Source organism: Clupea harengus, chromosome 20, assembly GCF_900700415.2.
Source record: "Clupea harengus chromosome 20, Ch_v2.0.2, whole genome shotgun sequence".
Classification (NCBI taxonomy): Eukaryota; Metazoa; Chordata; class Actinopteri; order Clupeiformes; family Clupeidae; genus Clupea; species Clupea harengus.
This window is the reverse complement of record NC_045171.1, coordinates 20,491,303-20,518,825: the sequence shown is the minus strand read 5'-3', so window position 1 is coordinate 20,518,825 and position 27,523 is coordinate 20,491,303. Positions and strand designations below refer to the sequence as shown.

Genomic DNA, 27,523 nt, shown 5'->3' with positions numbered 1-27,523 from the left:
TCTTTCTGGGAAAATGCAGTCATTCAACTAGGGGAAAGGGAAACAGTGACATCATGGCTATGAAAATATCAAAGACGGTTTGTAGTGGAAAGAGGGCTGTGGAGCTGTTCGTGTGTAAAGTCTGGCCTGCTGAATGTAAGGTTAAACATAGCTTGTTAACATGTGAGCGAGTTTGTTTGTTGCGGCAGGCTTGAAGAATTGTGCTCTTACACCAAACAAACCACACACAAGAAACCCTCTTTGCTTCACTGCATGTGTGTGTGTACTGTATATGTGCACTCATATGTATGTGTGTGTGTGTGTGTGTGTGTGTGTGTGTGTGTGTGTGTGTGTGTGTGTGTGTGTGTGTGTGTGTGTGTGTGTGTGTGAGAGAGAGATAAAATCAAAGCTAGTGAGTCAGGGTGTTTTATCTTTATGTGAGTGAAAGAAAAACATGCCTGTGTGTGTCTCAACTGTCACAACTCAGTTCTTAGGATATATTTTACTGAACAGCCACTGTTCCGTTCTTCTTGGCAGTGACTGCATCATATCAGCATCTTATGAGGGTTAAGCCACTATGAGCTCTGGTCGTGTACACCCAGACAGTGAACAAACTGACAGCAATGGACACTGCCTGGCCTATGTGCAGAGATTTAAATGTTTCCATAAGGAAGGACGGCTCCAAATGCTCTGGGTCTGAGGGCCAGATAGTCATTTTCCCTGTAAAGAGCAGCCCAGGCTGGATACTTGGAAAGTCAAGATGTTTGCAAATGGGCCCACAAGGCCCCTTGGCGTCTGAGAGAGGGAAGCTGAACGCTTCATTAGTTCATTAGTTTATATATGCCAAGCATGAAGTACATCACAGCTCAAAGGCACTCTCTCATTTCTCTACCAAGTAAGCCACTTCCTGTGATTAAGCAAATAAATAAATAAATAAATAAATAAATAAATACAAATTCCAAGCATCCACACCATGATCATAATGGTGTTTTTCTAGAGATGGCCTTTGTAATAAGTAGCGTGGCAATGCAAAAACATGCCACATTTTCATGATTGTTTTCACTGCCTGAGAGCACAATGTTAAGTTGCATTACACAGATTGATATCTTTCACAGGGGAAGGGAGATATTTGTTTTGCCCCTAAATGCTGTGTCAGCGTTTAGACAGACTAATGTTGCAGAGGGAGGGGGTAACAGTGATCCGGGTCCGGTATATTATTAGCATCAGCTGGGGGTAGAGGGGGTGTAATTGTAAAGTATTTGTCAGAGCATTGGACAAGTCCAAATTATCTGTTCAATTTCCTTGTTCAAGTCAAAGCAAACAAGGCATAATCCCAGGACACACTGCTTTCCCCTACCCACAAGCACTTTCAACCAAACAGCCCCATAGAAAAGTGAGGCTTTCCTTTGATAACCATCTGTGAGAAATCAGTGGGCATACCATCCGCTGAACATGTCAGATGGGAAATAAATATATAAATATACAAAACCCTGTATTGCTTATCAGTTTATTTAAGCTGTGGAAGCAGTGCTATGGCCTCAACGCACATACAGCGGTCATGGGAGTATTTAATGTTCGACTCCGGGAGCTATGGTGTAGTAATTATCCTAGCGTTTAATTAAGCGCAGGTGGGGTTTCGCACGAAAAACCCATTTGCCAAGGGACATGCCTTCTCGAGGAAGTTCCTGTAGTAAACGGTTCCAGTAGGAGCTTGTGGCTGGTGATTCGCTGAGGTCATTTCAGTTTGAGAGACACCAGCAACAAGCGATCTTCAAGGTCTTCCCATGAGCAGGCCCACACAACTTCTGAGATACTTGGGTACGCGTCTGTCTGTCTGTTGTCAGAATTTCACAATACTGTGGTGAAACCTCAAAAAGGAACCACTGCAGCCATTTTTAGACAAGCATCTATAGTGTAATGTTGTCATGGCGATATCATTAATCACCAACATTAGCCCTCCCACTCTTAATACATATGAGTGACTTACACCATGACTTCCAAGTATCCTCCACATCCTCCCATAACTATCCACATGATTCATGAGTCATTGTCTTCCTGTCAAGACCTCCTGTTGACATATGTGGTTAAGCCCACAGGGCATGTTCATGCTCTGATCCCATGGCCCATTTCTGCTGCCAACTGCTGTTTGATTGCAATATGTCTTTCCAGTGACATGATCCCCTGTTACTATCAACACAAATATTAATCCTCAATTTCCAAGGATCCAAAACTGGTGGACATCAATAAAAACCAAAAATATACATTTTCTTCCATTTTAATCAATAAGCTGGTCATAAATTATAGCACATAAAATATGTTCTGTTTTTCTTCTTTTTGTCCCTCATTCCCGTTCCGAGTTACAAAGTGGGTCGCAATTTCTGTTGGTGTCTGTCTCTGAAAACAAAATCTGGAGCTGTTGACAGGGACAGTGCTGTAGCTGGAGAGACCAACGCACATGTGTTGGGGTGAAGCAGAGAGGGGGGGGGGGGGGGGGGGGGGGGGGGGGGAGAGAGGAAAGGGCCTGGAGTGGGTTAGAGGAGAGATGGGCCCTTTTTTGTATGTTCCCCTGTGCCATGTGCTACGTCCCCAAAACCCATCCTCGTGTATGCAAAAACATGTGTCCGAAAAACAAACAAATAGAGAAACAAACAATCAAAAACTAAATCAAATAAGTTAGAAAGTGTTAAAATAATGTGAACATCGCATAGTCTGGTGGGGGGCAGTGAAAAGCATGTGTAGGGTTTAGGGGGAGAGGGGTTAGAACTAGGAGACAAGGTGCTTTAGGTATGTGCTACCGGGAGTGTTTGGAAGGTGGGGGGTGTAAGGAAATCGCTCCTTCCTCAGTCACGTCCTGGTGGGAAGGTGTGGGGTTTTATGTAAGGGAAGGTTTCCTCTGGAAAGGGGGGGGGGGGGGGGGGGGGGGGGTAGTAGCAGGTGAGTGTACAGGGGTGGGAGCTTGTGTAACAGAAGTGAATGAAGGAAACATGATGGGGGTGGGGGGCGGGGGGCGTGGCAGGGTGAGGTCCAGTGAACTGGCCCAGAGCGCTGCTCCATCTGCTGCACCTCCATCTCCACTTCCCTCAACAACAAAAACATCAACAATGTAAAAACAAAGTCATTGGCAGGGTTTCGTTTTTCTTGTCTCTTGTCTTCTTCTTGTCTCCCCCTCCCCTCCCCTCCCCACACACACACACACACACACACACACACACACACACACACACACACACACACACACACCACACACACACACACACACACACACACACACACACACACACCACACACACACACACACACACACACACACACACACACACACACACACACACACCAACAATCTCCTACTCTAAAGTCTCCCTCAGGTGAGAAGGGGCTTCCTGCTAAACATGTGCCTCGTCAACTAGGATTTCAAACGCCGCAGAGGAAGGGGAGGTGGGGGCAGGACAGGTGGGTGGTGGGGGGGTTGTGTGAGGGGGTGTGTGCATGGGTGGCCTCTGCCTCCAGGTCAAGTCCGCCATCTACTTGGTCATCTGCTGCTGGATGTGGAGCAGGAACTCGTAGTAGGAGAAGGCCGACTCAGTGCGGTCCTCCACCAGGTGCTGGAAGAAGCCGCTCTTCGCCGAGGCCTCGTCCCTGAGAGGGAAATACACAGAGCGTGTTTACACAGGGAATTCTGCAGGCCGTCTTGCGTGACAAAATAATAGAAGGAGATTTGTGGGAGATTTGAGTGAGAAGTAATTGCAATGGAAAATGCCTTTTATTTTTGTTGAAGGTTCTCCCTCTGTGGGAATTGCATAACCCCACTAAGGTGTTTAAATAATGAAATGATTTTGCATTATAATGCAGTCACCCTCAACACACACACAACAAATGTGCATACCTGCATGTATCCTCACACAAAGGCCGCTACACATACACTGCCACTGCAATACACACACCACACACAAACACACACGCACACACGCGCACACACACACACACACACACAACACACACACAACACACATGCACACAACACACACCAAACACAACACACAGGGGACGTACTTCACCACGTAGAGAGCCGGACAGAAACTCCGCGTCTCCTGAAGCCACGACAGGAACGTGCGTAACTGTTCCGAGTCCGGGTTCTCCAGCTCAGGAATCTGCGTCTAGCCACAGGCAGAGAAACAAAAACTCAACCTCTACCAAACTCTTTCTTTTCTGTCCTCTCTACCACACTCTTTCTTTTCTCTCCTACTTCTCCCTCTGTTTTCACAACCATGTCTCGAGATTATCGTGCCCCAGTACGACGAGAGGAAATGTGTGGGTCTTGAATGTCAAATATCCCAAATATCCGACTATGGCGTCTGCCCACACAACCCACAGGCCTCCTCAGTGGCTGGATGAAATATGTGGTTCACGATGAGTCCACCCCAACTACACACACACACACACACACACACTCTATCTCTAGAGGCTGCAGTGTTATATTGTAGACTCTCATCCTTACTAAAACAAACATTACATCTCCCTCAGTGTGCTATAAAAGCCCTGACACTAAATCCTAAAGAAATGCCTTGAAGACAGGCTACTGAGACATAATAACAGCACCCACAGCTTGTGAGACTGGGATCCCAGTGTTTACACATAGAATGCACTAGAGTGGGTGATCAGAGGGAATGTAGTAAAAGATCAACATATTGACTATTGATCGGCACATCATTGTATCGATATGCTTTTGAGGTGTGATTTCCAATGAATTCAGTCACCCGTCTGTTTAATGTAGTTTTGGATATCACAAGAGGGCAATATAAAATCTAGACCTTCTATCGTATTTAAGTTACCTCACTCGTCTCTCTCACCCCTACTTTTGTGCTGATGGTGGATGTTTTTTTCAGGTTCATTAGGCTTAGGTTATGGTCGATGAATATTCGGTGTTTGTAGAGATATGCAGCCGTTTAACATGGTGGAGAGTCCCTTTTATCCAAACATGCTGAAGGAAATGAAACTGGAGTTTAAGGTAGGCAACCCTGTTGCTCACACTTCACTAATGTGTGTTAACTGACAAATACGTATGAAGATATCAGCAGCGTGCGTCAGCCCCTTCTAAGCCTTCTGAGAAGGGTCGACAAACATGTAATACATAATAAAAATTTCAATCTTATATCGATTATATGAAACGACAGTTTATTCAAACAGACTAAGCTATTTTACACCATCTCTTCTGAGCACAAAAGGTGATACGGTGCAGAATATTTTTCATCCAATCAAGTTAAATACAAGCTAATACGGCTACATCTAGTGGCACTAATATGACACTGCAAATCGGTAAGCCTTCACAGCTTAGATACCTATATCCTTCTATCTGAAAAAAATGTCACTAAAGATCGATAATCATTGGGACAATTTATGCATGAAAAACGCACGATCCCAAGCCTAGTGCTCGGTGACCTACCATGTTAGGAGGAATAGACGCATAGTTTGGGCAGCCCAGCACGTCTTGAATGAACATCTCACTGCAACACTTGCCCACCCAAAGGTAAAGCACCTGTGAGAGGAGGCAACAGGAGAGACATTAAATACTCCTGATTTGAGGTATCATCATACGCGTTTTGGCCAATGTGCCAAGTTTGGCAAACTTACAACACCGGCAAACAATTCATGCAGTGCTAAATGACCATGACATTTTTGACTATGCCATTTTGCTGACACTTCACTGTCTAACTTTCACTTATCATTTTAGTTAAGGGATTTGGGGGGGTGGGGGGGTTACTCACATTGCCACAGTCCATGAGGAAAGCTCCATCCCTTGTCAGCTTCTCTGCTGTGAGCTGCAGACGGGGAGGCTGGGGAACCACAGTGTCATTCAGGCGCAGTGCCCTCTGCAGGTGGAAAAAAGGGAGGGAGGGTGATTCAAAATAAATAAAAATGTGAAAACAGGTTGTGTTTGTCTTTCAGGCACAGGGGAGGTGGGTGTGCCTCCACTACGGAGAGTGTCTGAGGAGCGCTTTTCAATAACAGCATGTGCTGACCGCTCCTCACTATAACCTCATCGAAGCCTCAGAACAAAACACATTACCACACGGAGCAACACAGCCTTATTATTATGCAACATGCTGGTTTATGCTGTGACCAAAGCACTTAAAAAACATTGCATTGTTTTGATTGCTGTGCACAATTCCCAGCTACATGTCCCATAGAAAGAGATTTATACTCTGGTGCAGCAGAACTCTACAAGGATTTGCAAGTGTGCTCACATTCGAGGTCTTTCAAACACGACCTGCACTTTTTAAATGCAAGATGCAATAGGGGTTTCATAGAGTACTCGAGTACCTGAGCAGCCTCATCAATTCTCAAGTTCCTACATTGACATTGAGTACTCGTTAATCAGGGGATGCTAATTTAAGAACTAAAAATGTCGTTGTGACTGATGTTGCAATTGTGAGTTGTGGACAGATTTCTCAAGGGTGGCTCTACCATCGAGTCTGTCACATAAGAGACTAGGCTACTACACGAACAGCTTAACAATTCATTTTATATAAAAAAAAATAGATACAAGCAAATATTTTATCGGTTGGGGTTGGTACTAGTACTGACCAGGTTTCCCCCGAATGTACAAAAAAAAAAAAACTCATGTTTTTCTGGAAACGATCACTCCATTTCTAGAATTATGCAATTGTCCACGCCCCAAGATGTACAATGTGGTTTGACAAATGACACACACATGACGTTACTAGTGACAGTATACATGAAAACCACCACAAGCAGCAATGTTGTGCAGTCTTTGCCAGTATAAATTGCAATGAATTTCAATTGAGTCCTAAACGCTTTCACCCCCCTGGAATCAAATTAGGTACTCAAGCATACACATTAATCACCCCTCTCTACTTTAGGGTGAACGCAACTGCTAAATGCTAGCATGAAAATATAAAACATAGCTACAATTTGACTAGTTTCACAAATGTGACTACTTTAAAAATCACAATCTCTCTACCTTAGGGGTGAACACATCTTTGAATGCAAAACATTTAACAGTATTGACATAAGAAGTCTTCCAGAGGCCTGGCAGCTCCCACCTGTTCTGATAGGCTGTCTATGCGGTAGAGGTCGGGGTGCACCATGCGCATGACGTGCCAAAGGGGCTGGCTCTTGAAGTCGCACATGTTGAAGACGCGGTCGTCCAGGCGCGTGCTGGTGCCAGTGCGCAGGGCTTTCTGGATGAGGAGGGAGAGGGGTGGCAGACAGGGTAACCAGGAGGAAGGGAAATCATGGGAGTGAATAAACCAGGTCAACTGGAAATGGCTCTGTGCATCACAGAGTGTGCTACCTGTTTCATTAAGAAGTGCTCAAGTTAACACTAACCCTATACATACATATATACATATACTTCACTTGATGTTAGGAGTAATACATTCAGGCGAGCAAAGAGGGACGATTACAGGCAGGTATGAGCAAAGCATTCCATCAGAATACCTCTAAGCCCTCATCTAGATCCCATCTGAATACCTTAAAACTGGACTGACGAGTTGAATCTACAGACACTCTGGATATAACTCTTTTAGACAAAACTCAGGGGAGCGATTGCTCTGTCGTTAGCATAGCTGCGTTCTAGAGTCGAACACGGTTATAAACTCACATGATGTGGAAGTACGTGGCTTCTTGAGCCCCATTGCTGTGTCATGAGCACCCATGCTTTAACCTATAGCCCATGTTAAATAATAGTCTAATAGTTCCCAGCTATTATGGAATACTATTTTTGCTTGACATGCCCATCCTTAGTGGGGATATCCTTTCCCAACCTTTTAATAATAGCGTATTGATATTTGCGTGGATTTAACTTTGTTATTGATATCATTAATATCATGCCATTCTTGTACCATTGTATGGTCTGGGTTTTGTAGTTCCAGTTTCCAGACGGTGTAGCAGCGCATCAGCTGAACCCAAGCTTGCTTTACACAGCAATCACGTTCAACAGCTCTGTGTTATACTCCTGAAACTCCTGCTTGAAGTAGTCCCGTTCTAAAGCGCAGCTAAGATAGACAAATGCAAACTGACAATGCAATTGCCCCAAGACGTTCAGATCTGACAGTGTTTGTGATGCGATGCGATCTAATGTTTTTGCAGAAGCGAGGCCGTGAGCAAGAGCGCTCCCACCTGTTTGAGCAGCGCCAGCACGTAGAGGGGAAAGAGCTGCAGGGAGGCCGGGGCGATGAGGCCGGCGGGCTGCAGGTTGGAGCCGTTGGCGCGGTACGCCGCCAGGGAGTCCACTACCGCGTTCAACAGCGCATCCCGCGCGTCTGTCAGGCTTGACGATATCGACCGGTCAATGGCTGCGTGCACACACAGACACAGACAGACAAACAAACACACACACACACACACACACACACACAGACACACACAGACACACACAGACACACACAGACACACACAGACACGCACACACACACACACACAGACATATAGGGGGAGTAGTTATTTGAGTTCCGTGAATGATTAACCAGAACCCAAAGCTCATACAGCTCCAAAGAGAGTCTGCACACAGACAGACCATTGCAGGAATGAGACTGCACTCTGACGGGTCATTGACTTTTCTATTAAGTGTGCAAATATGCAGTTACGGAGGGTGGTCTGGCCATGTCCACTTCACACAACGCCTGCAAACACGTGCACACACACACACACACACACACACACACACACACACACACACACACACACACACACACACACACACACACACACACACACACACACACAGACACAGACACAGACACAGACACACACACACACAGAGCTGTCTGTTTGTTTTTCCACTCACCCATGTTAGCTAGTAAGCACGTGATGGCCTGAACGTCCGCCCCTGCAAACACATCGCTCAGCTGGCTGACCACCGGCAGACAGAGGGTGTGCACTCTGATCCGTCTCTTCCCTGCCGGGGACACAGCACACAAACACACCCAGACTCCTTTATTCACAATGCTATGCAGGTTCATTCCTACTCTATGTCTCCCATGTTTACACAACTAACCAACAGAAAGACAAAAACTACATTACTACAGCACCACTCAAATGGGTACAATTGGGTACAAAACACAAACATACCAAATCAAGTAAGAAGCAACAAGCATTATAAAAGCAACAATCTACTGACACAATCCCTAATGTGGACTCAGCTGCAAAGTGTACTGCGCAGCTTTTGACAGCAGGTGGCAGCACCAGCTCCTTTATCTAAACGGCTCTACACAGATCTCCTCCTCACCTTTACTGGAGGTGTAGAGCAACGCTGCCTGGAAGCAGGCCAGCGACGTGTCGGCCAGGCTCTCCTCGATGGACATCTGCACGGCGAAGCCCGAGTCCGGGTTCACGTTGGCCAGAGACAGCAGGTCAGTGGACCGCACAAAGAAGTTGCCATGGAATGTGTGGATGGACAGGCCTGTTAACCAGCAGGACATGAACAAACATGTTAGACAGCCAACACTAAGAAATGGACACTTTTATATCAAGTTAAGAGACAATTATAACAGGAAAGCATAAAATAATAATAGATTTATGATCACAGGGATATATTTGACGCACAATGATTGCTACTACACTGCGGACGAAGTGGGAATCTCTACACATTTAGACAAGCTCGGAACATGCATTTAATTATAACTGAATCTTTGCATGACTCAAACATTCTGTATATTTCTATGCGGGCTATAAATATATGCATATGTAAATATATCTGGTGGATGGACGCTGCACAAGGGCAGCCCACCTTTAGTGCAGCGTATCCTCATGACGGCCTCAAAGCCAATCTTCCTGGTGAGGTAGCGCTGCAGATCTTTCTGGAACTTGTCCCGCTGGGCTGGATTGTGCACGTGGTGGAATGTGGGGTAGTAGAAGATGCTGCCCGCAGAGTACTTGGAAACACACGCTACAGAGAGAGAGAAGAAAAAAAAGAAAGTCGTGGTTACTATTGTGCAAACTTGTTTAGCTCAATGTTTACGAGTCTCTTATCATCACAAAATCTTTTATCATCACAATGTAATTTTTATAATTACTGATATGTGTTCACTTTTGGCCAGCTAACGTTAGCTAGTAACTAAGTAGATGTCTGGGACAAAACACTGCAAACTCGCTGGGACCCTTGACGTCACAGGCTTTACTCTTGTTGCTGTAAATCATCAACTCATTGAGAATTAACAGAAAGCGGGTCACTTTGTCCCTTGTGTGTCTCTGGTAAATACTATTTACATTGTGAATGTTCAGTTTAAACATTTTATATGATACCCTACTATCTACAGTGGGTGGTACCTAATGATGCCAGGTCGGAATACTGAGAGCTGAGTAGAAATAGGTCCACGGCAATCTGCTGGCCAGAGCAGTCCAGGGCTAGCTTCTTGTAGAAGTCAGTGGCTGGTCCCAGGTGCTTAACCCCCTTCAAAACACACACACACACACACACACACACACACACACACACACACACACACACACACACACACACACACACACACACACACACACACACACACAAACACAAACGTTACATGACAGCATTTCACTGGCTCACATGTGAAGCACTAAGGATCATAGTAAGCCACGGCCGGCCAATGTTTGTGATATAAACACATGTGCAGTAGCAGTAGTGGTGTTGGTGGTGGTGGTGGTGGTAGCACACAATGCCTTGCCTTGGTGCTGGATCTCTGGTTGGGGTCCTCTCGCGACTGCAGAGTCCCGGCCCCCAGTGTGGGCAGCTGGGTCTGGAACACGGACACGCGGCCGCCCGTGGGGGACATGAGCTTATAGGCGGCCTGCAGTGCCGGGCCCAAGGCACTGTGGGTCTCCTGCGTGTGGGTGAACATGCTGGGGAGAGCATTCAGCAGGTCCTTCACCAGCTGGGAAACACAGCAAAATACATACACATGAATGAAGCTCAACAGGTCCACAGGAAATAATAATAAAAAAAATAAAAAATTAGGGCCCTTTTCTTCTCTCCTCATCTCCAGTATAATTCATTTTCAAGTTTAATTTCTTACTATGTCCCTTCCCCCCCCCCCATCCATCCACATGTATGAACATGAATGGTCGTTGCAATATGAGGAACTCTTGAAATAAACTTACTTCCTTACTTTCCTTCAGATTGACTAGTAGACTGTCAGCAGTAGGAATAAAAACATCTACAAAACAAAACAAAGGTTAAGGTTAACCGGCATTGTAAATATTACGATGTAAGACTTGAGATTTATAGCTTGTGCCAGAGCAAATGCATTCAAAATAAGATAGATAAAGAGCCGGGACAACAACAAACAAACAAACAATCCATGTTTTTGTGACATACCGTCAATATCTGAGACCACGAGCATTTGAGGCTGGGAAAGACCCTCCTGTAGGTTGTAGAAGTGAATGGTGCTGTCAAACGTCAAGAAGCCCACTCGCGAGCGGGTATCCCCTGGCAACCTACAACACATTCAGTACATTTCATTTCACTTTTATGTTTTGTAGGCATCTCACGACACAGGGAACAATACACAGTTCTTCGTGATCATAATAAATAGCATATACTTGTGTGCACTGCAAAATAGGGGTTGGCAGAATCAGATATTGTAATAATCATTTCCACATACGTGTTTGTGGGGGAAATGCTGTTAAATTCCTTCCCAGACACATGCTACTGACATTACTCACACCACTAGGCCAACATGGGTACACTTTAGGAGGAGTCAGCAACAAATGACATCAGACAGAGATCTTCTCAGGAGTGGGTTTAGAAGAGGTGTACTCACTTGTCCAGGTTCTCTAGCAGGGACTGACAGAAGACATTCAGGTATCCTCCCTCCACAGCATTGTGAGACACGTCCAGCACAAACAGGTAGGCCGCAGGCTGAGGGGGCCGCAACTAGAGGAAGGAGGGGCGGCAGAGTAAGAAATTAAAACTTGAAAAATGAACGACTGTGGAGGTGAGGAGAGAAGAAAAAGTCTCTCTCCACAACGTGAGCTTTTCCCAATTAAACATAGACCTGCGGCCTGAGATTTCCACCATTACAACATTCATTAGCGAGCAGACCTCATTCAACCAGCAGGCTGCTACGTAAGAGTAGTTTTTAAATCAGTCACCCTGATGTGATACGCTGTATATGAAAGGGTCTGTACATTCAGATCTGGATTATTTCATGGCTGTAAAGGACCACAAATGATGATGAAATGAAAATGAATGAATGAGAAACACAAGAAAAACCATGTGGCACTAGAGTGGCGGCGAGGGACCTTGATGAGTCACCGCTCTGAGTCATACGGGCCCCCTATAGCAAGCCAGACACGAAGAGGACTCACCATGTAATCTGAGGAGGCGATGAACTCAACCGTGGAGTTCAGGATCTCGGGCCTCTTGTGGGGTTCGCCGTAAGAGCGTGTCACTGGGTTGTACATGAACTCATCCGGAACTGGAAGAAATCAACAATCCATTCGTCACACTTCTCTGCTTCGGAAATTAAAGGTGCAGTCTGTGATTCAGTTGCGCAAAAAACGTTGTTGATATTTGAGCTCAACAGCCAATCAAATTACACCCCTCCACCGTGTTAATTAACTGGGATTGTTCATGACTCAGTCCAAGCCGCTAGATTTGTTTCCCATTTACAGAGCTGGGACTGTAGGAACACGGCAAATCACTGAGAGAGCCATCATCTAAAGCAGTGACTGGATTTAACAGGTTCCACTTGAGTGATTTGTACAACATTGACTTTTACATTATTAAGTCTTCCCTTAATTACAGTGACATAGTAGTCAATACCCACATATATTAAAAATACTTTAACTAAAATAAATAAGTAAAGGAAAGAACAGAACAACAACAGACAGCAGACTATCCTTGCGGTTAAAACAGCAACAACATTATTTTACTCACATTTAAAGTGTTTAAATAGAAAAACTCGAAACGTGGTGAACAAATGGTCTAATGGAGGACAGCCGCCGCATGTGCTCTACAGCCATTACACATCAGAAAACAGTCATTTCTCGGTACCACCACGCTCACCTTCCAGAATACTAACTACTCCCAGTTCAACAGCAAACAGCCAAGACCAAATCCCCAGCCCAGCACCAACAAGGACACAAGCAGATGTGAAACGTCTGTCTGCATTAGAGGAAAAGAAGCTCAGAGCAGCTCACCATCATTCACTCTGTAGCACAGGTTACACTTCCACCGCCGCTGGTCCAGGAAGGAGACGAAGGGGTTGATGTAGGTCCGGCACGAACGGCAGCGCACAATGGTGTTGGAGGTGATAACTGGTAGCTGCTACCGTGAAGCAGAGGACAGGGTTTAAAGAGTTCAGAGTTCGGACACTGATATCACAACAGTGGAGGAGATGATTTAGATGGCCGAATGTTTTTTTTTTTTTTTTCTGTTTAGGCAAGTCCCAGTTTTTTGGGGAAAAAAACACTTGTGGATAACCCCACAATGAAACTGTCAGTCAGATTACACACGTTTTTCTTGTCATCCTATATTCATGCTGCCAAATTGGACAACAAAAGGCCTTTATGTACCAGTATAAGATACAAGATCATTCACTGCCATTATATATCTTTGTTCATCAAGCTAACCGTGGACCACAACTGTTCTAGAGCCATGTCGTGAAAGTGGACCACAACTGTTTGAGAGCCATGTCGTGAAAGTGGACCACAACTGTTTGAGAGCCATGTCGTGAAAGTGGACCACAACTGTTCTAGAGCCATGTCGTGAAAGTGGACCACAACTGTTCTCGTGAAAGTGAGCCGGCAAACTTACACTCAAGTCTCTGAAGGGGTGCAGCAGGAGGCCTAGCGGGAGCCGGGCTTTGTTCAGCAGGGCCTGGGTCTGGGGGATGTTGGTAAGTGTGCACCTGAACGTGCTGAGAGACCAAGAGGAAGAGAGACGGAAGAAGAAAATAAGAAAAGGCGGAGACCTCAAATAAGCACCCTGAAGCTGTTAATGGACGGCTGCAGTCCTACTCCATCAGTGAAATGGACTGATACGGGCTCCTATGGGTGACCAAACCAGGGCCATTGTGTGTGAGGAAAAGTAGCAGGTGAATCATATATATTAATACCTGGGGTGTGTGTGCCTGTGTTTCAGTGGCTTAATGGCATTCCTCTAAAATGACCATGTGTGGGTATTTTACACCATGTACTAGTAGTGTATGTTGTAAATGAGAGCAGAGCTTAGCGGCAGAGGCACTGGGAACAGTTAGATAAGCGTGAGCGTAGAAGTGCTCTTTGGAAATGATATACAAAAGCAAGCATGCATTAGAGAAAGAGAAAGGAAAAGGATAGAGAGAGCGAGCAAGAGAGAGAGGCCCACAGTGAACGGCACACTTACTCAGGGCTGCAGTTGACATTCTTGAGGTCGGTGCTGAGGTTGGGCTCAGGAGGGGCGGTGGGGGTGGGGGGGAGGATGTTGCGTTCCTGCAGGAGGTTGACGGGCCGCAGGCTGTCCACCGTCAGCTCAGGCGCACTCAGGCCGCCCAGGGCCGCCGACAGCTGGGACATGCTGGGGAAAGGCTGAAACACAGAATAAGAGGTTAGTATGACAACAAACCTCGACTACAGACATTAACAGTGCCATGCATTCATGACGAGTACAGACAGAACTTTAGAAACTGTAGAAAGCCTTTTAATACTTTAAAGCCTATTAATACTTGAATGGCTTCATGGTCTCTTTATTTAAACTATATTTATATTTATATTTATACTTTCTGGTATAGTCACTGCATTATTGCTGAGATTATATGTGGCCACATGACTTGACCATAAAGGCACTATTGATTTAAGGCCTTTAGAAACCCGTTAAAAAGTCAAATGACTAGCATTTTTTTGACACATGATACATTCAGCTCCAGGCTGCTTGTTATTTATGGGTAAGCTGAAGGATGTTCTCAGACAAATGTACATAAAACTTTAAAAGTTATTCATCAGAAAAGCAGCATTTCATTTTGATAGCCTGTCTTTGATTAATATTGAACAACTACTTGGCACAAAGTTCCTACAGACTTTTAAACACACCAACCACCCCTAACTTTCAAGGGCCTGTCATCTGTAAACGAACCTTGCCGAGAACTCCTCTTTTCCCTTGATTAAGATACCCACCAGTGAAGACTGTAGAAATGGACTGATCTGATGCATACCTGCGGTGTGTGTGTCAGACCTGAGCTGTGACTAGTTCAGCTCACCTGTGACATGTCCTGGTACCCAGGCGCGTGGTACCCTGTAGCAGAGGGGGCGGGATTTGACCTGGGAGCTGTCTGGATGTAGTTGGGCTGCATGGCCGGGTACGAGTAGCCAAAGGGAGCTTGCCGCGACAGATCCCCAGGGGGTGGAATAGATGCTGGGTCTGAGAGAGAGAGAGAGAGAGAGATGAGAGAAAGAGGGGGGGAGAGAGAGAGAGAGAGAGAGGAAGAGAGAGAGAGAGGGGTGGCTTTGCATTTAGAGAGAGAACCATATTTATAATGAGAACAACTTTTGAATAAATCATGCACTGAGTGCACCTCGAAGTGCTTACGGACAGAAATGTCAGCTTATTTTGCTTGTAGACAAATGTAAACAGTGATAGTAGAAGAGAGACGCAGAGAACAGAAAAGAAGTGGAAGACAGAAGTAATGGTAGTGTTTGTGCATCATTTATTAGAGGTGGCAGAAGAAAAAGTGTCGCAATATTTTTCGCCCCCATATTATATCGATACAGCGGCTCCCAACATATGGAACAAAATATACGGGAGCAATAAATCGCAATGTATTGCAATACTTGCTGTATTGTAAAATGCGAAGAATCATAACAATACCGTTTAGTGGCCCATATATCGTGATAGTATTGTATCATTGCCTCTGTAGCAATCCCCACTCCTACAATTTATGCACAACTTTTTTTATGCGAGACCACGGTAAGATTTTATCTTTGTCTTGCACTGTCATTATAATCTCCACTGGGTTCTTGTAAATACAGATGTCTTCTATGGTGATCCCCACAGCTATGCATAAAATGGAATGAGTGCAATATTTTTTTAGAGAAAGAGCGACATGACCGACAAAACAAACAGAAGGCCAAAAATAGCAGTGTGAGGGCACCTGTGTAACTCCCACCCTCCAGGGACTCATAGCTGTTGGGCACTGGGGAGGCACTGCCAGTAGTGCTGGAGGAGCTGTCTGCACCTGGAGACACACACACACACACACACACACACACACACACACACACACACACACACACACACACACACACACACACACACACACCATATTAAACCCCACATCCAACCAAAGCCATACAATCAGATGCATCCCTCCAACCAATAGAAACACACATTAAACATGGAAAACAAGCACAAAAAAAACAAACACATTAAGACACAATAGCACCGATGTGATGCACTGTGAGTTAGAAATGCATACTCAGATCCACTGACCACAGAACCTACTGTCTAATCTCCATACCAAATCTTATGAATAAATACAGATTACACAAACACTTATACAACAGACACAATCTTACACATACGCCAACACCTGCATGCATTATTTTCAATAAAGAACACTAAAAGTTAACAAAAGGAAACCACAGGCTGCCATTGTAGTGGCCTTGGGCCTTGGTTGCATCCAGGACTAAGGCAGAGACACGCAGGTGGTGAGGTGGTGTGCTGCCACCCTCCATCCTCCACACAGAAGCCCTGTCAGCCTTCTCTCTGTAAGGCTGACGAGGGGCTAGAGAGGGCAGCTATACTGACATCGCAGCCCAATGCTGCCCCCTCCCTGATAGCTCAGAGCACCTGTGGACCTGTGGAGCTCCTTAATCCAATAATTGTGTGTGGATGATTTGTGTGGATATGCGCATGTGTACGCATGTGTGCATGTGTGTATCCCAGGAGCTGAGACTACGTCATTAGAGCGGCCAGCAGAAGGTTCGAGAAAGCGAATAAGGGAGGGAGGGTGAGAGAGAGAGAAAGGCTAGACATAAGAGAGACGACTGCTCATTGGCTGAGCTCCGATTATCCCTGGCTAAACCTGCCACTTCAGTGGATTAACTGCCCTACAGCAGTACATGCAGTAATTAAATAGCCAGTGGGTCAGGAGGCTTTTAACTCAATGGAGTGTGAAGGAACCCAAAAACAAACGCTTTTTATGACTATTAAACTAGGGTGAGTGTGAGCGGGGCGACGTGACTGTGTTTGGAGGCTAGTCCCAGTGGGAGCTGCTTGATGAGTTCAGAACAAGGGCCTCATTAGCAGCAGGCTAAATTTAACACACCCCACTGAGGTCCCACTGCCCCTACTCCCAGTGCAATAACACTTCACCCCCGCTCTCCCGAAGTGCAGCCCAAGAACGTCACTGGATGGAAAAGACATGGGATGAATAGCCAACCCCACGCGATTTGTGTGTTAATATGTTTCTGTTTGGGCCACTGGGGACGAGAGGTTGTGGGATGACTTTCCACATGAGCTACTCATGCTTTTCTTGCTCTAAAAATATGCGAGTTCAACTAGAGGAAAAACAGCTGGATCCAGTGTGAGGCTGAAACTCTGCTGGAAAGGAGGGTGTATTCAGCGTGAGTCATTGAATGAGCTGTGGGAAACCACTACTAGGTTTTTCTTCCTTCAGATTCTTGATGTAGATTCTTTCCATTCTTGAGCACTTTGTTGTCTTGAGACACACAATCCCTGCCCCACAAGAGACTTCCCATTCCAACACTTTGACAACAGAAGGCGGGAGAAAAATGACTGAAAACGAAGGCCTGCTGTAGCAGTCATGTTGGCAACGATGGAGCAATGATTTGAGCGGGAAGCTGCCCAGGGCCACCGCGCGTGGGCATGAACCAGACATGAGATGGACAGCATGGAGGAAGGGACTTGGTGAGATGGTAACAGGAGTGGTGGCAGGGAGGCAAGCAAACAAGGCAATGTCAGTGGAGGACGGAAGCAATGGGTGCAGTAATGAGAGCGAAGGTGGTATGGGACACAGAACGTGTTTATGTAGTGTGAAAGTATGGTGGGTAAGTGAAGGGTAAGGGTAAATGCGGAGAAAGAAAGATGAGGCAGGGTGGTAGAGGGATCGGGGGAGGGGGGAGGAGAGTAAAAGCTGAAGCCGACCTGCTTCCTCATCCTCATCTTCATCGTCCTCATCCTCTGAGCTCGAAGAGGACTGGCCAGCGGGCGTGGTGGCTGCGACAGGGGCGGAGCTAACCCCACTATTTGTAACATATCTGTAAGGCAGGCCTGTGGGAAAAGAGAGGTACAAACAGACCACAGGTCACAGCAGAGCGGGTTTACGCAGTGAGAAGAGGGGTTGGTAGAGAGAGAACAAGATGCAAGAGCTTTGAGTGAGCATGGTTACAGGTGGGCCAAGAGGTCCATATTCACACACATGGAAGCCAGCCATTCTGTCCCCGCTGAGGACAGCTCAGTAACCTCATGGGTAATTGTTTAATCATCAGTTTGGCAAAGATTAATAGTATGCCAAGAAAAAAGTTGAGAGTGAACATGAATAGTGCCAGAAACACATCCAAGACCATGGATGAAGGCTGAACAAATTATGCACACTAAACTCGACCCACTATTATGGTATGAAAACACTATGAGTGAGAGAGTAGTGAAAGTATCTCTCATATGCTACATGTTGAAGGCCAGGTATGGACAGGTGTATGGACAGGCAAGCACACAAACACACTCTCTACATGATTCATCAATGGACTCTATTTATGGAACTAGATTAATGGTTACACACTATCCCTAACAGCATTAACATACTAATCATTATCATAGTTTGTCCATTTGTGAAGAAATTGCTGAAATCTTTGATCAATTTTGAACACATATGCACAGCTTAAAACAAATTGCACTTAATTAGGTTGCACTTTAATTATATTTACCTGGCTGATGGCCTGGTGACGAATGTACTGAGGTGGCTGGGGTCCCTGAAAGCGGTCTATCCCCGTCAGGGCCCTGTGTCGTGGGGGGTACCCCTCCATATGAGTAGGTCATATGGCCATGGAGGTTTTGGTCATAGTGTGGCATTGTTTGGGTTTGAACTGCCACAAAGAAAACAAGCACATCACAGGAAGAATTTCCTTAGCGTCTCAGAAAGTGTCCCAGAATTAGCTAGCACTTCGTGACTCATTCATTCATTCACTCACACATTCACCAATTCTTCAGATACTTACGTGCATTTGTTTGTCCATTAACTGTTGCTGATTGTTGGCAAAGAGTAGCCGTTCCATAGCCCTGGTGAGCAGGAGTGGCAGATGAGGGGGGAATAGGTCCATTCCCCATGGACATGGACTGCCCAGTAGCCTGGCCAGGGGGCACGATCACATTGGGCCCCGAAACAGGTCCGGGTCCCATGGGGGCCTGAGAAGATCGGAGTGTGCCGTACTGGCTACTCCCCGGAGCAGAGGGGTATGACACAATGGGGTATAGAGGAGCTCCGTTGTTTGTGCCACTGGACACTGCCATTAGATTTGGTTGCTGCGACTGCGCCTGGGACACTGGGTACTGCTGTCCATAATAGGCAGAAGGCATAGTGTAGGGATGCTGGTATGCTGCTGGATACAGTGGCGCTCCAGAGGCTGGGGGGTTGGCTGTGTTGTAGGGTTGCGAGGGAGGCAGGGATCCCTGGGGAACCCCATATGATGAGGGGGCTGTAACTGCCCCAGCAGCAGGTGGCAAAAGGGGTTGATGTTGGCTATAGTAGTTAGCGTAATCATTGTTCATAATGGGAGTCTTGCTGGAGGCTGGAACACAATGTCCGGTGCTAGAGGGGTAATGTTGAGGGGGAGCTCCGTAGCCAGATGCTGGATACGTTGAGGGGTATGACTGCGCAGGACCTGCAAAAGAAGGTTCTGCCATTTAATACATCTGTGGATAATCCACTGTTCCTCCCATACTATTGTTATTATCATTATTACTTCATGTCTGCACAGTGCAACACACCACAAAATAACATTAATAGGGTTAAATCAACATTGGCAACTGACTGGCTGAGTTTAGCTGCCTGGCTACACAATCAGTTAACTTAGCTATACTAACGTTACTATTTGCATCTTTATTCCACGAATATAGCAGGAACCACGGCTGGCACCATTATATACCAGATTATACCATCTAAAGCATGCTCGTTTTTGTTCCCTTCAAGAAGACTTCTTCCTCAATTAGCTTTGCTTTAATTCCCTTGGCATAACAAGGCTAGATAAATGTACAGCTAGCTAACTTCTGTAGGATACCGACTGTTAGCTGGTGATAGCCACATTAACCTACCTATCTTAGGAGAAAACTAGGCTGACAACAACTGCGTTTAATAGGTTATCCCCATATCTATGATAAGATTGTCAAATTATACACTGTTTTCCGAGGCTAGGTTTAAAAAAAATGCGGTGACACTTAGCCATGCCTAGCTAGCGGGCACTGTCTAGCTAGCACTGCATCTCCTAGCCAACATACACCTGTCACAATTACCGTTAACAGTTGGTGTTTAATTAACTTAACGTTAACGTGAGTAGTCTTTTCGGGGTAACCATCGCAAGATGATGCCCTAATTTGACTTCATATTTGTAATGTCGTGGTACCCCTGTATTCGCAAATGCAGCTAACCGTCAACGAACGACACAGCAACTCAGGGTGCTTAGCAACCTTCATAGCCAAATATTGTCAAATCTATTGGCTTTTCAATGATGCTAGCTGAGAATGGCTACGTATCCAGCACGGCTATATGCCCATTTAAAGGATTACAGACTGAAACAGTGATTTTAAACATGTTATATTTTTGGTTGATTGACCATGGTGATATCAGATTCAGGTATGAAAATAACTGTCAGCTATTCTAGAGACTCGCTGTAATAATGCTCTAAACAACAGGAGGGAGATAGCTCCATAGTTAGCTCGTTATCTAGCTCACATTCCCTCGCCAGCTATCTCAACATGCATTTAACAAGGCCTTAATCTCCACAACTACGGGCTATTTTACCGTTCTGATACGGAGGAGCCGATCCACCATTCTGGGTTGCGTTCAAGCTGTAATTGACAGAAGTGTTCAAATTCGTGTAGCCCGGCGCCGACATCTCTCTGCCAAGTAAGTTCTATGCCGATAAAAGATGCATACGGTATGACGGGAAAAGGAGGGTTGTCACCGCTGATACCTCCCCATTAACCTAGCTATCAGGTTAGCCTCACAACTAGGCTGTGGATGAGCCCACCAACTTGCTCGGCTGCTATGCTAGCTCAAGAGAGGCACTTGCGCTGTTGAGCTCATTTTGCTCTTCAAAATAAAAGGCAACAATGGGATATGCGTGAAATGCAATAAAATTACTGCTGACAGTGTCCTATGCACTTGAATAGGCCAATCGTAATTATAATAATTTAGCTATAATTGCATATATTATGTAGCCTACATATGCTAGAGAACAAGAGAGATGGTGTAAGCTTCATGCAGTTACACGTGAAAACATGCATAGGCCTGTGAAAGTCTGTGATTGCACATTTGGATCTGTTGTAAGTTATCCAGGCCAGCCATTATGAATTATGGACAACATTTCCGAATTGGGCCCCTTGCCGTATTTGATCCCATTTAAGGGTTGGTCAACTATAATCCTTTACCTTGCCCTGGGCCGGGGTCATCTGGACCCTTTGGCCCACCCTGACAATTGTCCTGATGTTGTCCTGATGTTGTCTTTAGGCCCTGTTTGGATTTATCATATTTATTTAAAGTTTATAGCCTTTAAATCAATCAGTTCCGTTTTGGATTTTGAATATAGCAATAGTGCTGGCATTATTTCCTTGTGGCAGTTTCCTCAGAAGGGCTTTTTTCCCTGCTTTAACAGATCAAGGATAACCACTGTGTTGACCTCTCATCATAGTTTTTTAGCCTTTTCATTAATTAATCATTTTTAATTTCAAATCTTTCATCACCTGTCTCTCATACCCTTAATTAGCTTGGCTGTAATGTCTCACCAGCACAGTTCTCACTGAAATTACAACCTGAAAATGAACACGTGACCAAGTGAGTAAGCAGCAGGGGCGTCGTTAGGCCTATTTTAGGGGGGCTGAAGCCCCCCTAAAATGTTCTTCAGCCCCCCCCAAATCATTTGGCATTATTGGCTTAAAAAAAATTTTAATAAAAAAAATTAAACTATTGTTTCTCACACGGACAAGTTAATTATAACTCTAACATGCTACCTATATGCGTGCGTTCTGGTTTGTATGTTTACTCCCCCTTCAAATTATACTCCAATAGCCTTTCATCATACTTTACGATATAAACCCCGGGCACTAGTACCGTCTCTCGTCAACGACAGCCAGTATTATATACAAGGAGTTCAAAGTAAATTATGCACGGTGAAATTGTAAGTACAAGAAGTTATAGAATGTGGCTATCTGTAGTTGTTAACGAGTGTTACCTGCTTTAGGTTTACTTGATATGAGGCAAATGAAAGCGAATATTGTAGTGGGCTATGTTAAAACTAAGCTAGCTTGCTACTTTGTTAGAAACTGTCACCAGTTAGCAAGAGTGTGAACGAGCGAATTCGAAATACAAGAAATAACTATCTCTCTATTCTTTGCATTGATATATCTCTCTAGTATTTCAAAACAATATTATCAGTCCCTATAGAATGTTGTTATTTATAATCAGTTAATGCTAGTGAAAACTAAATGTCATAGTGTCCCTCATAACGCTATTGTACCGGTATATCATCCAATTCATTGACCAGATGGATATAAGAACATTCTTTAGGAGAGGTGGTAGCTCCGCCCAGTCAGATGAGAGAGAGAAGCAGGAGATTGACAGGACTGAAGGAGCCGGTGTGATGGAGGTTAGTGGTCTACAGGTCTAGAAGGAAATTTTAATTTTCTTCTACTGTGGTAGAAATGTATAGGCATTTGTTGTCAGGCCTAGGCTACTCCAAGGGTTAGCCTAAACTAGATTATTACATGATATTTTTATGCCAAGTCATAAAATTGGCTTCTGGATTTCGATCAGTTAATGTTTCAATGTTTGAACTTATCTTAAAGGGTCATGCAGAAGGAGAGGCTGAGGCAGAGAGTCAGAGAGAGGAAGAGACAGACCAAGCAGCTGCAGCAACTAATGATTTAGGTGAAAAAGACACAGGGCCCAGACAGGTTAAGCTGAAGAGCTACCCACAGGACAGTTTTGGTGCTCAGAACAGGTCATTTCACCACAGCTGGTATATTTGTGTTGTCAAATTTCACTATGACCCTGTCATTCTGTCTCTTGTGTTATACTGAATGCAAGCAAAACTACAGAGCAAAATCACACTCTTTCTGATTAAACCAATCTATGAACTGTCTGAAACAATGGATATCCGCGGCCCCAAATGGGCCTTAAAAAAAAAAATTGCAGCGCGCAAACATGCCACTCCCCTTGGGGCTAAGCCCCCCCTTTCTTTGAATCCTAGAAACGCCCCTGGTAAGCAGTAAGGACTGGTCCGGATGATGACAAAGAGTCAGCACTCAACACTCCCACAACATACACTGAATAAAGTTGATCTGAGTAATACGTAATACCTGCATTTGTCTGTGTTGATCTTGAGGCTATGGGCAAGGCAAAAATACCAGTCTTCTACTTTACCATGACATTATGGTTAACAACATCCAGTATCAAAATTACCCCAATTTGTGTATATTTTTCTTTTTATTAGAGGAAAAATATCAATAAAAAATATAACAGATGATCAGAGATAGAAGTTCATTTAATAGTGTGGACTCATTTGTTTAACACATGCAATTATAGAGCTTAATATCTAGCAGCATTATTCTTAAGATGTTGGAAGTCCATGTTTTACATAAAATGCCTATTTAAACAATTTCACTCAGTGTTTGACTGTTTAAAATCAGAAATGGAAAATCACTGAGAAGAAGTAAATTGTGGTTGTGTAACACCATTGCCTAAGCCACCCTTCGTAACCTAGGCATTGCAGTCCCACCCCTGAAAAAAATGGTTTTATCATCGTGGTTGGGTAGATGAAACCGTGACTCAATCAATTCTCTATTTGCATACAGTCTTCAAAAGCAACATTCAACGCCTCAGGACTGGTCTCACATTTATCAGATTTCCCCATGCTCTGTCAATGTGACACGCTTACCTCCCTGTTTATATTATTCTTGCTCATCACTAACATTACATCCAGTACAATTAAATTATACCCTGTAATACACAAAAATTGAACACATTGGAGCTCCAGGCTCTCACCTTTAGTAGTACATATTATTAGTAGCACTAGTTTCTTATTCAAATTTAGCAACCTCTGAAAAACATACAAACATTCAAACAACCACAATATCTAACCCTCAAGTGAAAACAGGCTAATCCGCAGGCATCAAGACTATTACAAGCAGGGATTAACATATCGCTCTCGTGAGTCATCAGATTTACAAAATCCACTTCCCGTTCCTGTGGTGATTTTGGCCTGTAAGAATCCAGGCTACAGCGTCCCATCAGTACTGAAAGATGGATTTCTCAGGCCCTGGGCATTGTCTGTTCTGCCCTTGCAGCATGCCTTCCGTCTCCACAGGACGAGTGCGGTCACAGAGAGGAGCAAAATGAAGCCTACTCCCCCAGCAACAACCCCTGCCACCAAGGGTGTATTTGCATGCTTCTCTGGCCTGTATGTAGAGCAGGACTCCTCAGAAAGCGGACTGGTGCCTGCCCTGTTCATGGCCTGCACACAGACCCTCTGGCCCACTTTCACACCTTCAAGAGTTGCATTGCGGAACATTTTCTCAAAGACCTGGAATTGGTCTTCGTTATTGTTCGTTGCCGTAGTGACTCGATACTGGGACACGGAGGAGAAGGGGGCGCACCATTGGACGATAACCCCCCCAGATTCTGCCAGACTTACACCTGTGACCTGTGGAGGGTGAGGAGGCACAGATTCAAGTGTGATCCCTGGACACAGGCACCCCATTTTGGCTGCAATGTCCTGGCAACTTTCCTCTTGGGCCACACAAAGGTCGTAGTCACATATCTTGTAATCTACAGTGACTCTGGTGACATCAGAGTGTTTGTTGTTGGGTGTCATTGTCGTTGTCTCTTCCTCATCGTCACCATAAACCACATGAATTGGAACATCAAGGGCTGACAAGCTCCCTGACAGACAGAGAAGAAGGGCTGGAAGCCTCAGCAACATCAAGGTAGGATTCCAAATTAGCATTGTCGCTTCTATGGGAACACAGAACAGAATGATGAAAGGTCCAGTAACAGAACCTTGCCTGTTTCACTACAATAGGTAACATGAAATCACAGTGTGGTTTTGAAAGTAATAATTAGCTGTTTGTGTTGTTACATTTTTTTGATAGATGAAAATCTTATTCTACCCTACCACCCACACAAAGACATTGTGTACATAATGATTATGCAAGTCCGTATTATAATGAAATAGCATTTCCAAGAGCGTTTCTTTCAACTGAAAACCATATATACCTCATTATTCACCAAAGACATTTTTAGGTTACTTCATTTCTGTGTTGAGAGAGGATGTGGCTTAAAATGAGAACACATTCAATTTAGGTGTGCATTATTATTGGGCAGCTTTTTGCTGCTGGAAAATAAGATAAAAAAGAGACCTGACAGATTATGAAAAGGCGAAAAATAGTTAACTGGCTTTTAGAGGGATGAAAAACTATTTAAATTGGAAAAGTCGTGTTGAATCGTGATCACCACACAGGACTGCAAATTAACCATAAGATACTTGTGAAAAATTAAACAGAGAGTATCCAGGAATGGTTTGGCCTCAAGTGCCCTCATCTTCCACAATTGCAACCTTCCTTGACTCAGAAGTACAAGGTGCAAAGTGATTTGCATGATTGGCAAGGTCCCGAGAGGGCGGAAAACTAGCCTCTCTTTAAAACCCAAGCAAAAGTATCAAGAATGGACTCAACAAAACATGAAGACAGATTTTCCAAAGGCTTTTTTTTAAGGATGGACCTAAAGGGAGGGCCCGTGGGTGGATTGCTAATCGACATCACACACCAGTTCAACTGAAGCACGGCCATGGTGTGGGAGGGATGAGGACATTGGCTGGTATTGTCCAAAGTGAATTGGTTGGACCATTTTGAGTGGAAGGTGGATTGCAAATGAACACTAAAAACTACTACCAGTTTTCGGGGGCCACCTTCCTCAAGCAGTGGTACCAGAAAAAGACAGCATCATTCAAAAGGTCCATGATACTGATGCAAGACAGTGCTCCAGCCCATGCACCCAAAGACGCCACAGATTGGCTAGCCAGCAAAGAGTCAAAAGGTGGTAAAATGGTGACTTGGCCCCCCTGCACACCTGATTTGAACCCATTTGAAAACCTGTGGGCCCTTCTAAACAGAGAGAGTGACAGCCAAGAAAAGCTGGACACATCTCTAAACAGCCTGTGGGCATTTTTCTTGATGCATCAGCTAAAATGGGTGTGATCACGTAAAAAAAAACAGACCCAATCTGTGGATATGAGACTAATACAAGAGTTAGAAAAGAAAGGTGGCAAATAAACGTATTTACAAGTGTAAAACTGTTTTGTTTTGATCAAATGTTATTTATAATTATGTATATCTATATTTTCCAGTTCTTTGCTCATATTTACTTTTCTTCTACTATGGGGTAGATAACTTTACCACCCTGAAATGAATATCCAAACAGTAGAAATGATTATTTGCATATGATTCACTTCTATTTTTCTAGAGTAAAACAAACATAACAAAATTCCAGCACAATGATTGAAACAAGAAGCCCCAGCTGCAGTTGTGGTCTGATAATGAAGAAGACCCCACACAACAAAAAAGAAGCTCAAGTTACTTTGCACCCGTCTGAGAGTAACAGAAGGATTTGTCTGGCTTGAAGCCAATGTTTCTATGGGAATGTAATGGAATCTTTTAAATAAATCAAACAATAACTTCACATATGACTTAAAAACACAGTGTCTTGACTTACTATGGAAATAATTAGTCACTCACTAAGTCATTGTGGAAGGAAATGATTTCACCACACTGACAGTCTATACATGATTGTTCCTCTCATTGGCATAGCAACCACCTAAATGCAAAACAAAAGGGAACCATTTTGGAGTATTTTACACTATAGCCTACCTGAAAACTTGAATCCCCTGGAGTATGACTTCCTCTTTACTCTGCTGGTAAAGACTTTGTCCTCAAGATATCCCTTCTTTTTATCTCTCAGTCTGACATGCTCATTTCAAGCACACTCTTTTTCTCTTCCCACCAAATGTTTCCCCTCCCATCAAACACCCCCTCACGTCACTTGATGCACTATGCACATCCCCCTCCTCCCTCTCTTTCTCTCTCTCTCTCTCCCTCCCTTTTCCTTTATCCCTTTTTGGCATTGTTTACAAGAGATGGATTTGCCGCTGAAATTTTTATGATTCCCTGTGTGCAGCTTTCTGTCTCTGTAACATTAAAAGTTCCTCTCAGAAACATTACAGACGTGTCCAAACTCGTTATAGTAAATTCTGAGTGAGAATTGTTTTTGTCCTGTTTTGAGAGTCTAAGCACGGAAATGGAGGGCATCCAATGGAACAGGTCCATTCAAACAGTCGTACACAT

General features: G+C 44.5%; 1 protein-coding gene and 1 long non-coding RNA gene across 4 annotated transcripts; both read right to left on the bottom strand.

The window, feature by feature from the left end:
* Positions 1-3,249: 3,249 nt before the first annotated feature.
* On the bottom strand, positions 3,250-21,202 carry sec24b (SEC24 homolog B, COPII coat complex component). 3 transcript variants are annotated; one of them, XM_031587265.2, is made up of 24 exons: positions 20,931-21,202; positions 19,132-19,794; positions 18,841-18,999; positions 18,062-18,187; positions 16,047-16,130; positions 15,156-15,316; positions 14,306-14,487; positions 13,736-13,838; positions 13,120-13,246; positions 12,286-12,395; positions 11,739-11,851; positions 11,294-11,412; positions 11,077-11,132; positions 10,644-10,850; positions 10,267-10,390; positions 9,728-9,886; positions 9,227-9,400; positions 8,786-8,896; positions 8,119-8,294; positions 7,041-7,178; positions 5,742-5,846; positions 5,420-5,512; positions 4,030-4,133; positions 3,250-3,615 (listed from the first exon to the last, which is right to left on the bottom strand). In XM_031587265.2, the coding sequence occupies exons 1-24, from the start codon at positions 21,022-21,024 to the stop codon at positions 3,501-3,503; spliced, it is 3,603 nt and encodes a 1,200-aa protein (XP_031443125.1). In that variant the 5' UTR covers positions 21,025-21,202; the 3' UTR covers positions 3,250-3,500. The 3 variants fall into 3 exon arrangements, with proteins under 3 accessions (XP_031443125.1, XP_031443126.1, XP_012689384.2); XM_031587266.2 differs by having other exon boundaries at positions 13,120-13,243; XM_012833930.3 differs by lacking the exon at positions 18,062-18,187.
* Positions 21,203-23,593: 2,391 nt separating this feature from the next.
* Positions 23,594-27,523, bottom strand: LOC116217962. Its single transcript, XR_004162622.2, has 2 exons — positions 27,050-27,523; positions 23,594-25,139 (listed from the first exon to the last, which is right to left on the bottom strand). It is a non-coding gene; the product is annotated as an uncharacterized LOC116217962 (long non-coding RNA).

Coding starts and splice junctions, on each gene's coding strand:
- sec24b (XM_031587265.2), bottom strand. CDS start 21,024: ATGTCGGCGCCGGGCTACACGAATTTGAACACTTCTGTCAATTACAGC. Junction 16,131..18,061: donor AGATGAGGATGAGGAAGCAG/GTCGGCTTCAGC, acceptor GTGTGTCTCCAG/GTGCAGACAGCTCCTCCAGC. Junction 9,401..9,727: donor GAGGATACGCTGCACTAAAG/GTGGGCTGCCCT, acceptor GCTGGTTAACAG/GCCTGTCCATCCACACATTC.